Source organism: Fringilla coelebs (assembly GCF_963513975.1).
Source record: "Fringilla coelebs genome assembly, chromosome: 7".
NCBI classification, from domain to species: domain Eukaryota; kingdom Metazoa; phylum Chordata; class Aves; order Passeriformes; family Fringillidae; genus Fringilla; species Fringilla coelebs.
The window spans coordinates 11,861,592-11,873,748 of NC_140035.1; the positions used below are offsets into that span (position 1 = coordinate 11,861,592).

General features: G+C 43.1%; 1 protein-coding gene across 2 annotated transcripts in view; it reads right to left on the reverse strand.

The window, feature by feature from the left end:
* Positions 1-11,836, reverse strand: part of GLI2 (GLI family zinc finger 2) — a gene marked incomplete at both ends in the record, with an annotated part of 134,089 nt that extends 122,253 nt beyond the window's left edge. Inside the window, one exon of one of the 2 annotated variants that reach the window (XM_084209502.1) lies at positions 11,791-11,836. In XM_084209502.1, the coding sequence (XP_084065628.1) occupies positions 11,791-11,836 (46 nt within the window). Of the gene's footprint in view, positions 1-11,703 lie in introns of both variants that reach the window. The other variant, XM_084209501.1, reaches the window with a different exon arrangement.
* Positions 11,837-12,157: the final 321 nt, after the last annotated feature.

The following is a 12,157-nucleotide window of genomic DNA, read 5'->3' on the forward strand; positions in this document are numbered from 1 at the left end:
TAATTGCCTGGAAAAATAATTTCAAACAACCTGCAGAACTGGTACCAGAAAATTCACAGGTGACATGAGCCACCATCTGCTTTATGAGGAGACTGGGAATGCTGGGCTCAGCTGCACCCTTTGTAAGTGTCTAGAGAGACATCAACCCTTCTTTGTGGTACCCATAACCATGGCTTTCAAGGGTCAATTCTTTCTTCTCTTCTTGTGCCTTATACAGCTGACATTGCCTTCCAATCCCCACTGGTTTGGGCCATTGGTCCTGTATCTCACAAAACACAAGGTTAAGTGAAGCAAATTCAGGAGGACATTTCTATGCTGCCCTCAGGACTTAACTATGGGAAGGTTTTGAGGCTGGAAAAGAATAATTTTTCATTATGGTCACAGAAAGGAAGAATAAACTAAAACCACTGCAGATACAGGCACTGAGGAAAGGCCCTTTGGGCTGATACTTAGAGAAGTTCATTTCTATCCTCACTCAAGTGCTACAGAGGTTAAAGACCTGCTACAACCTGCCATAAAAGGCAAACCCCACATTAATAGGAAATGTGTTCCCCTCCCCCATTCCAAATGTATTTTTTATGAGTAAACATTTCTGTATTAAGACTTACTGTCTTCAAAGATCCCTTTTATGTCCCAAAGGTAACCATTTAAGTGTTCTTATAACAGCTGTTACTTATCTTTACAATGGGCAATGCATGTGAACTCAGTGCCTGAAACTTTAATTTTGCTATATATTTTTCAGTAACTACATATAAATCCAGCCTGTTTCAAGTGTCAGTGACTCTATGTGACCAAAAGATAGCCTTGGATCTTATTTCACCTGGAAAGACATTGTTCTGAGTGGAATTAAAAGCAGCAAAAAAATTTGCAGAACTCTCAACCCTTTTAACTTGCTTGCATAAGTGATGCAGAATGCACAGAGCTCAGAATATGAGATGCAAATGTTTTTCACACATTCAGTCATCTCATATCTATTTTTAAGAGTCACTGCTCCAGCAGCTGAAACACAGGACCCTGCAGTAAAGATGTTTTAAGGATGTCTTTTTAACAGCACAGGAAAGTTCCTCTGGAGTTTTCAAAGGGAAAAAAAAAATCACACCAAACAAGAGTACTGCCAGCTCCTCTGCAGCTGATTACAGTATTAGAGTGTGCATGTGCACAGCAGACTAATGGGAAGGTAAGCTGAAATTAAGCTTCTCTCCGAAGCTGTTATCCCATGACAATGATTTTATCCTTCATCACCTAGCATCCAAGAGTCTAACTACAAAGGACTTTGCTAAGACCACTGTCTATTCCTAGATGGGGTGAATATACATGTCTATTGGGTGTCTATTGCCTGGGTCAGGGTAAACCATTAAGTTCTCCATGGTTTCTGTAAATTCATCCAGATGTGTCCAAAATCCCACTGAGGTATTTGGAGCTCACCCACAGACTATGTCCGTAAGAAACTGTTTTGAACTAAGAAAAATAATTTTCTCTTGTTTTGATGCAGAATATTTACATTTACAAGTTGTTATTAACAACTTGATGTTCTCCAGGTGAGTTCCAGGTAAGATCACCTGAAAAACTTTCTCACTTCAGAGCAAGCATGGCCCTTTGGAGCACACTCAATCTCTATACCCCCAAATGGTCTCTCCACTGCACATATTGAAAACACCTTCACTGTAAGAACTAAAACTAATCCTCCCCAACCCTGAAAAACTGTTTTATTGTCCCCTTTGGACAATATATGTGACACCTAAGACACATGAACAAGGTCACCCTTGTAAGGCAGCACCCAGGGGCAGCAGCACCCTCTTGCAGGTGGTGGGGAGTGGGAAATGGTAAGCTCCCCACAGTCTGGCCCATTAAGTGCTTCCTTGTGACCAATGCCATAAACATGCTAACCAGATGCTGATGGATGGGCCTGGAGGCCCAAAGAACAACCCGAGTTCATTATATAAATGAGGGAGCAAAGGGAAGTCAAGCAGCTTTCCCAAAATCATGAAGGAAGTTTGGGACTTCATCAGGAACTGAAACTAATTTTCTCCAGGCTCTCACTGGAGAAAAAAAAAAATTTTCTGTGCTCTCACTGTAGGGAGCCACCAAAAAATTGGGTATCTTCACACAAGCAGCCTCTGGGAGTCGGATCAGCTTCCCAAAACACACAATAATTCCTCTCGTTAAAATGGGACGTGCAAACCAATGCCTAAAGTCCTCACCTTTGTGTTTCTCTGGCTTTACTTTATAGTGTGGCTGTAAATGCCTCTGAAAGAACATCATCAGCTGTACCTGCAAACCGACACAAACAGATTTGGCTTAACCTCAAGCCTCACTTGCAAGAAGGCACTTGCACACATTAACACAGGGGCAGGGATACTCACTCCAGCCAGGACGTAGGAAATTCCCCCCATCACTGCTGGTCCATCCCACAAAGAGTAGCCATAAACCAGGGTGAGTCTCAGGTAGAAAAACTGAGTGAGAAAGGTAATTTCATCACCTCACAAACAGAAAAAATTCATTTCGGAAAAATCTAAATATTACCCAACATTCTGGCTCCAGGGTCAGCAGTGCTGATCCCCTATCACTCTCCCTTGGCTCAGAGTATCCCCACAGGTGCATAAAACCTCTGCTTTCTTTAAAAGATTAAACTATTGTTGAAGCAGCACACACAGGGCCAGGGGCTTAGAAGAAGATACCTCCTCTATTGGATAGTTTTCAGGGATGTCAGACACTGATCTTTTATATGAATACAACTGAAGCCATCAAAACATTTACTTTTACTGTTTATTTAAGGATGCATCTGTTGCCAGCTGTGATTTTTTTTCTGGAAATCTGTCAGTCAAGAGCTGATCACTGTAAGAAAAGAGAACAGAACAGAACAGCTTTCTGGCTAAAACGGCACCATTCAATCCCTGCAAATGTCACTGTATTTTAAAAATCAGATACTGGTGGCAGTAAACATAAATATTTTGCTTATAATTCTCCCGTTCTTATTTATGATTTACTTATAATTGGAAGCATTTTCAATGGGATGATCTTAAAAAGATCTGGGATTCCAGGAGGAGGAAAGAGGTACTAAAAAAAAAAAGAGGAGAGAAACCCCCACTGAGCTATTTAACAAACTACAGAAAAGGCAGAATTGATTTCAGTCAGTTCTGAAGTTTGTGATCATGTGGGATCACACTCAATTTTTTAATTTTCATTTTGGACTCAGCCTATGTGCCCAAAGTTTTGCTCAGTTCTTTCCAGCAAGGTTTGCCTGATTTCAACCCAACACCACTATGGGAGTCACAGAACACCCAGCACAGGTCATTTTCCAACACATGTAAAGTCACGAGTTTAACATAATTCTGAAGAAGTTTGCAAGAAAATACTATATCCCCTTCATTCCTTCAAGAGCTAAATTTACAATTTTGGCTGAGGCTTTATTCTCTGTCATTACCTTTAAGATCAGAGAACTCATCCTGTCAAGCATAGTCCCCACACAGATTTCATGGGATATCAATTTATTTCAGAATTTAAGGTTTCTGCAATTTTTGTCTCACTTGGTTCTGGAAAAATCCGTCGTCTATAATTATGAGCCCACTGTGCTAGGTACTGAACAAAGGCACTGCTGAGTTAGTTTAAATTCAGTGATAACCTATTTGTGCAACTGAGCATTTTCATACCCTTATGCAACCAAGAGGAATGAAGCTGACTGCTGCATCGTGATGTTCTCAGAGGCTCTGGATGATGCATACACAACTTGTGCTCATCTCTCCTGAAGGGAAAGAAACAACGCCTCCGTTTGGCAGATGGGCATGAGGATTTGAGTCATCTGACCAGGATTACATGGCATATCATTGAGAGAGAAAGGGCTTGCTAGTGGATATGGTGAACCAAGGAACCTGGGCTGAGACCACTGTACTATTTTCAACATCCCATGTACACCACATAGGAACTTCTGAAGTCCCAGAGATAATCACTTCTTGATATCCCTCTGAAACAGCTTAACCCATTTCAGCCACTTTGACCCTGGAAAAAAGTCCCCTGTGCTCCCTGTCTGCAGAATGGGAGCAATGACTTCTCCCTGTCTTGCCAGGATGTCCACGCAGACAGATGCTGAAATGTTGAGGCTGTGTGGGGGTCTGCACAAAGCAAAAAATCCCCCCACAAGCTGTGGGCTTCCCAGAAGCCACCATACAGCATAATTAATCTTCTATAATTATAAAAAATAATAAAAATAGCGCAGTGGAACTGGCTGTGTCCTCTCAGGCCTCTGCACTTCACTCATCATCACACAAAACCATGAAAACAGACAACCTGATTTCAAGGGGGGCAGTTTAACAAGGTGAGGAATGCCAAGTCCTCTTTTTCACTGCAAGGTCTGTGGATGCCTTCTCAAGGCCACTTCTTTAGGGGGTGCTGGGAATACAAGCCCTGTTTCTTGATGCTGGTATTGGATGCACAGCATTTCTAGGAACATTTTTCTTTGCCACTCGTCTGACCTCAGGAGCAGTCCCACTGCTCTGTGCAGGCAGCCATGGAAAGCTCTGCCAAACCCTATCAATTATTTAGCATCCAAAGGTAGACCTAATCTGTGTGATAAAAGGATGGATTTTATCTAAGGCTTGTTCCCCTTAAAGTGATTTACACAACTGGCCTCTCTAGCTGCTTCCCTTAACATAATTATTTACTTTTGCATTAATAGCCTTCCTCCATTTGGGTTATTTTTAGGAGCTTTTTGTAGCCTTGAGAATTTACTATGGTTTTTCCCCTTGTATTTTTAGTGGAGATTTTAAATTTCCCATCTCTCTGAATGGGCTGTTAAAACACTAGTTTTGCCAACCCTGGTGTAAAGCAGGAGCAGCTCTGGGAAGCAGCCCCCCCGGCTGTGTTGACATCTGGGTGTTGAGTTGCCTCTAACTTGAGAAGCCAAGGGTGAGATTTCAGTTAAGAGCTGGCAGTCAGGGCTCCCAGACTGCTCATCAGGCTATGGACTGATGAACATGAATGAAAGGCTTTAAAGTATTAATCTAGTCCCACCTTGGTTTCTCGCTTTAACCCCACTCTGCAATTTTGGCAAAGTTGGGAAAACTGGGATTTTTCCACCTAACATTAAATCAGGCATAAAGCCCTCAAGGGAATAAAGCAGGCACAATGTGATTCACTCCACCCTAATGCAAAAGCATCCCAAACTAGACACCTAACACTTAGGCAGCCAACAAAATTACTCCTATCCTTTGTCCTCCCATGATTATGGGCATGTTCAAATGCCATGGCTAATGGGTGCTGTTGGGAGAATTGATTTATAAAACCTGCACAAATTCACAGATATTCAGGCATCAAGCTGCTAGAGATACTAAAAATTCAAGCTATGGGGACATGCTAGCAGAAGAAACAATCCAGGAGATAATCCATTATCACCACTGGATTTTCTTACTTGACTACAACTGAACAATCCACAATAGATAAGTTTATAATCAGTTAAAAGGGTTTTATTTAGGTACCCTCTGAAGGGCACTTAAATGGAATCTAAGCTGGGTCCCCAGAAAAGAAGACTTACCAGTATTTGCCAGCATAAACTTATGGAGCTTGCAGAGTAATAGAAATGCAGAAGCGATTATTATTGCAACTATTACTAATGATAATAAAATAAACACATAAAATACAGAGGTCTTCCAGGTGGTGCTTAATGGTTGGGATCACCAATGCCAGAACCAGCCTGTGAAGAATAACTTTTTCTATTTTAAAGTCATAAAAGCTTTTCAACTTGGTGCAGTATGGTTAGGGATGAGATAAAATTACTCTGTCTTGAAAAGTACCTTTACATCTGTAACAAGCTGAAATTATAGGAGCTTTTGCTAAAACAGTGTGGAGGAGCTGTATACAATCAGGGAATGCTACCTGAAGCTACGAATTATAGAATGGTTTAGGCTGGAAAAGACCCTTAAGTTCATCATCAAGTCCAACCATAAAGCTGTTGCATCATCTCAGGGCTACACAATTTGAATCAAAAAGTCTGTAAACATTAATGGTTTTCCACTCTGAGGTCATACCTTTGCCCACAGGGTTGGCTACCACACAAAGTCAGTAGAGAGGCCTGGGCAAGGAGTTTCCCCCATGAGGAAAAAAAGAAAACAAACCAAGAAGTCAGACTCCAATCACACATTTAAGCAAAGCAAAGGATTACCTGGGCTGACTCTTTTAAAGAAGAAACGAGGGAAACAGCATTGCAAGCCATGGATGGAAGAGAAAGGGCAGGCAGAAGACAAGACGTGCTTTTGTAGCACAGTTTGTGGCAATCTTAATTATCAAAATTCTGCCACGGTGACTGAAGAACTAAACCTGCTGTTCCCAGAGTGCTCTCTGCCAGGCCCACACCCCAGATACTGCTCATAAACATAAAAATGGTGCACCACGGCTTTGGCTTCATCTATCTCTACATGAATCCTTCTAAACTATCCCAAAGAGCAGGTGCCAGGTGGCCAGCATGAGACAAACTGGCAAGCTTGTTCACTGTCCTTGATATCCTGTGACTGGGGAACAGTCTCAGCACTGCACCAGTCTGAGCATCTGAGATATCCAGCTGCCCAAAGGGACACGAGTGGGTACACAAGAGACTGTAGGCAATCTGTCCACTCAGAAGGGCTACAGTAGCAAAAACATACACTTTAGACCCCAACAGAATCAATTTCATGAGAAGCTGAGAGAAACAGTCAGAGAAGAAATACAGTTCTTGATTGCTCTTGCTCTTGTGGCAGCACTGCACAGAAGCCCTACCCAAGGTGGGGACTATTAAAGTCTATGCAGTAGATGTAGGGGAACAGACTGTCAGTGGCTGTCAGGAGAACTTCTCAGCCTGAATTACAGGATTTTCCCATCATTCAGTTTTAACCACTTGTCCCTGGAGCCAATCCCAGCTTTCTGTTGAATGTACCTCTCAGCATTTTAAGCTGTACACAGCAAAGCAGTGCAGGGCAGGGAAACTAAGAATGTGCTTGTACTGGTTATGTTGCCTTTCCTGGAAAATGTGAACTGAATGAAAAACATTCTTCAAGAAGATCTCTGCCCCTCCAGGGTGGACATAGGAGATTACTTCATTGGGGCTGTTCTCATTCTGATTTGTCTGAGTCTTGGGCCACACAGACTATATATTTTTTCAGTGAGCTGAGGTGTGCTGGGATGCTGGCATTTCCTCCTCCTCATTTACATGGTCTTCCCATAATCTAGCACTAAGACAAGCTGAACTGCATAAGGACTCCCTGCCAATGCCACTTGGGGCTTGCTTATGGAAGACCTCTGGAGAGCGATGGGAGGTGCTCCCTGCCCTTCTCCTCCGCCTGTGAAAGGGCTGAGTGTGCTACTTCTGCAGAACTAAGCATTCCTGCCAGCCCATAAATCAAGTGAGCAAACTCCATCCCAATCTCTGATCTGCTGCAGAAAAGCCCCATACTCTGCCTTTAAAGCACACACAGGGCAAAGAGCTGTATTTCATCAACTGAAGCCTTAATATCAGAGGAGAGTCGTTACCTCCTGGAAAAAAAAAAAAAAGCACAGCCAGAGTCTTACTAGTTCTGCAGCTTGGCTTCCCCATGTTTACACCAAATGACTTGTTGAACTTCATTATATACAAAGTATTTCCATAGATCAGAGGCAGGGAGACCTGTGCAGCTAACATAAAATAAATTACCACCCTGTGATAAATGGTTCTATTAGCAATCCAGATTGTTAAACTCAGATACAACAGGATGAAGGGAGCACTGCCCCATTCATTCTCCCTGCGGCAGATACTGAGTTGTAAATAGGTTATTTTGTGTGTAAATAACACATTAAAACTCAGCATTAGCCGTGTCTTTTGATAGAGAGGAAATTGTTCCAAATAAATAATTTCGGACAGGAATGTAAAATAAGCCAGATTTAATAGTGCATGCCTGCTGTAGCTGTGTTAAACATGACTAAAATGATAAACCCCAGAATATACTAATAGTAAACTATGCTCTGACATCAAAGTAATGAGGCTGTATTTTTACCCAGCTTTAGAAATGCTAAAATTAGTCTTGACAGAGCCAGACATCAGAAAAATGTTTCAAACATAAACACCATCAATTTGGGAACTTGGAGTTTGTGTCATGCAGAGGGTGGGGTGGAGAGGGAAAGGTGCATTCTGGACCTTGTTAAAGTTGGGCAGTTAGCATTTAGGAGAATTTGTATTTAATTTTTATTACGAGATGAGAAACCTATCTTCCTAAATATCTCTGCCTTTGAAAGAGTGGCTCATTTAAATTTCCCCTACAGCCATGTGCCTGGGCTTCCTCATGCCTGAAGGTACAGAGGACGTGTCAGTGCCAGCCTGGAGGACACGACCCAGCCTCACTCACACCAAACCCTCCTACCCTACACAGCAATATGGACTTTGGCATTCAACAGAAGGGTTTTCTGAACTTGAATTTTCGTAAGTTGCCCTTCCAGAAGTAGAGACAATAAAACCAAGAGCCTCTACTGCAGGTCTAACTTGTCTATAGTTCCTACACACTGTCATAATAAACACTTTCCATCTCAGTCACACATACACAGGTGCCCCTCCTGCAAGTGAAAAGAGGAGCTTTGACTCCTTGGCCAACATGATTTATGGAAAACCAGAAAATTAGGAGAGACTTCCCTGATGTCGTATCTGTGAGGCCAATTTCTGAACATCTGATCAATGAGTTACTATAAAAAACTGTCACAGATGATGCTTAAAATGGCAGCTTCAGAAGACTAAAAATATGGGACGCAAATTTTTAGTACAAAAGGACTCTTCTCCACTGCCAGCATCAACAATATTGATCTCTTTTCCCACAGCCATAACTTAATTTGTTAGAGGCTGGAAACATTTGAGACAAATACCCAAAGCAAGGGAACTAGAAATCCAGACTGAACTTATTATCTTATAATAATGCAGTCTAAATAATAATATAATCAAATAGTTATTCTCCAATATTTACTAATATTCAGTTTATTCCTTCAATTAATTAGAAATAAAACCTTATGAATCTATTAATTCCTATAAGGGAAAAAGAAAACCTTATGATCTGAGAAATATGCCAAACATGCTATGGTGGCACTCCTTCTATGTGACTCAGTAGAATAAAGGAGAAGAAATGTGTTGCAAATTACATTTGTTTGGCTCTGGAGAGCAGCTTGGTGATTTGCAGCACTGGCTGAGCCTCACTGCCACTTTCTCATATGCTAGTACAAAGAGTAAAACCTCTGCAATAAATGAAATCAAGAGTCTGTCTTGGATGAGAATAAAGACTTGCTCGTATGGCCCCAAAGCAGGGTGGGGAGCTCAGAGACCCCCCCTTTAAAGCTGATGCCCTCCTCAAGCTGAAACTTCCTAATTAATCTCCAAGCCTCGTTTGCCTTCTTCTGTAAAATTATGAGCATAAATACTCGTAGTTCTGGTCTGTTGTGAGTAATTACTTTAGTTTAGGGAATCAAACATGCTATATTAGCATGAACACCATGTAAGTAGAGCCTCATCTCTGCCCAGCCTTTTTGTCATCACCTGTTAAATCACACCTTGCAGTTAACTCAGGTTAGAAGACAACTTTGTATTTATTTTTCCACTTTCTAGCACGCTGCTGGCTTTCAGGAGCCTGTATTATGTCTAGCCAGAGTTCAAAGGAAAGCACTTGGAACCACAAGAGCACGTGCATCACCTGCAGCGTCCCGGGGCCAGCGTCCGGCCACACGCTGCTCCACCACTGCCCATTTTGGGTCATTTATGAGCACTTTTCTTCACAGCATGACACAGATTTCACTCTTTACATCTCATTACACAACGCTTTTATCACAATTCCCCTGACATCTTCAAACAATCCTCAACTTACTTCTCCACTTCCTCCTACTAAAAGGAGAAATATTGAGCCCATAAATCACTTTTTTCCAAAGGTGAGAGCACACTGCTAACAGAACATATCATACTGGATGCTTAAAAACCAATTAGGTCTCCAGGGATGCCAAACAGGCTGATGGACACTCCACCTCGGGGCATCCTCATTTGGATCTCTGGAAAGGTTGTGACTGCTTCCCCAGTGGAGGCACTCCCAAGGCAAGTGCCAAGTGGGGAGAAGGTGTTTATTCATAACAGCACATCTATGGGTTGTGAATTTTAGGACATGCTTGGACTATGTTGGGGCCAATCAACCCTTCAGGTCTGCCAGTCACTGAGATGATACCTCAAGTGGGCTGTCTCAGTAGTTCCTACAGCCTTTGCTTCTTCAGGGATTTGCTGGGGGATGCCAAGCTCCTGCACGCTGCTGTCCTCCCTATTTCTACTTCCTGGCAAGCCTTCCTTTCTGTCACTTTGTGCAGTGCTCACAAGGAAAAGTGGCTCAGACCCATCCAGGACCACAAAACTGCATTTCCCACCAAACAATTTTGTAAAAGACTTTCTGGTTGCTTTTAAGAAGAAGTTTATCAAACACATGAACTAATCTGATAGATTACTAGCAACTCCTACTTTATTCTATGCATCTAAATCTTCACAGGTCAACTGGACAAAGAAACCAGCAAAGTTTATGAAAAAGGAGAGATAAAGCAGATTTAAGCCACTTTGGTTGGAAACTACCTTCAAAACTCGGGCAACAAAAAATTCAAACTCTCCAGCCAATCTGGGAAAGAAAGAGACAACCTCACAGAAGAGTCATTCTGTTCTCCTGGGATGATAAAAACCACCCTGCAGTGAAGGAAGGGGAGAGGCCAGGTTCATTTTGAGGTAGAATCTGACTAGCAATAGCATGTATTTCAAAAAGGAAAAAAAAAGCTGCCTGCAAAGTTTACACAGCTGGGGTGTCTGTTGTCACATCCAAACTGGTGCAGCCTCTCCTAAATTCATCTCTTATACCCTGCCCAGAGATGACAACCAGTCCCCAGCGAGGGCAGCAATGGTGGCTCCCCAGTGGGCACAGCCTGGGCCACAGCTGTGCCACCATGGCACTACTCTGGATATCCACCAGCACACGTCTACCAGAGATGGGGGTGGGTTTTGCCCACCACAGCAAGCAGGAGGAGGCAGGAGCAACATCCCTGCACGTTCACCTGCACACCACAGTTAAATCCACCAGAAATGGCTCCATGCCTGCAGGTGTCCACAAGAGGTTTCCAGTTGACTTCAACAGCAGCAAGACCAAAATCTTACTTAACACACTGAGTTGAACAGGAACGGCACAAGTGGAGGGGTTTCTTTATGAATATTCCTGCACTGGGTCTGGACATTCCCAAATTCCTCTCTAACTGTGAAATCCCAGAAGTAATGACTGAAGACCACGCCGTCTGTTTAGCTCATTAGCAGGATCACAGCTGGCATATGACACTCCTTTCTGACCAGGATAATGAGGTGCTCCCCATCTCCAGCCAGCCCCACCAGGCACTCTTTAACCATGGAGGAGTGGAGGGCACGGTGCTGCCAACGCTGTGCAGCACCAGTCAGCTGGTGGCAAGCATTGATGGGATGCCCCTACTCCCCCACAGCCACTGCTCACCACCCATTCCCTCCCACACCCCAGCCCAGTTCTCTACCACACTACAGTGAGGTTTGGATGCCACACAGTGACACAGCTTCCAGTTCCTCTGACAGCCAAGAACTCCAATAAACTCAGCGTGTTCACAGGAAGACAGATGCCGCCATACTTATTAAATTCTTACAGTCTAATGAAAAACACCCCTGCTGTTTTCAAATTGTGAAAAACAAAGTACCTCCTTGTGCCACTGCTGCTCCCGCTGCTGCTAAAGGAGGGGGTTTCTTCCCCGTCTCTGTAAAGCCATTCCCCTCCAGAACAGCACCTTTCCCTTCTTTTTTCCCAGCAGCTGTTGAAGCAGAAGTTTCCATCTTAGACGGGCATCTTCCAGCTCAGGAACCCTACAGGAAATAAAACAAAACCAGATTTGGTCACCACTCACAAAACAGGCAAAATCAGCTCCGTGAAGCGGAAGATGGTTTGGCAGAGTTCAAAAGCAAATGGCAAGCAGCAAAGAATTCCTGGGTTCCTAACTCCAGCAGTCGTAGGCACAAAGGCCACAACCATGTAAAGGACTGGGTGTTCTTACAGACCTACAAAGATCAAGAAGAAAAAACAATCCCCAGCTAAAACTGGGCTACGCAGTAAAGTCCACAGGTCCAAAGGGCTTTCCAGGATTACAGGATAGGTAA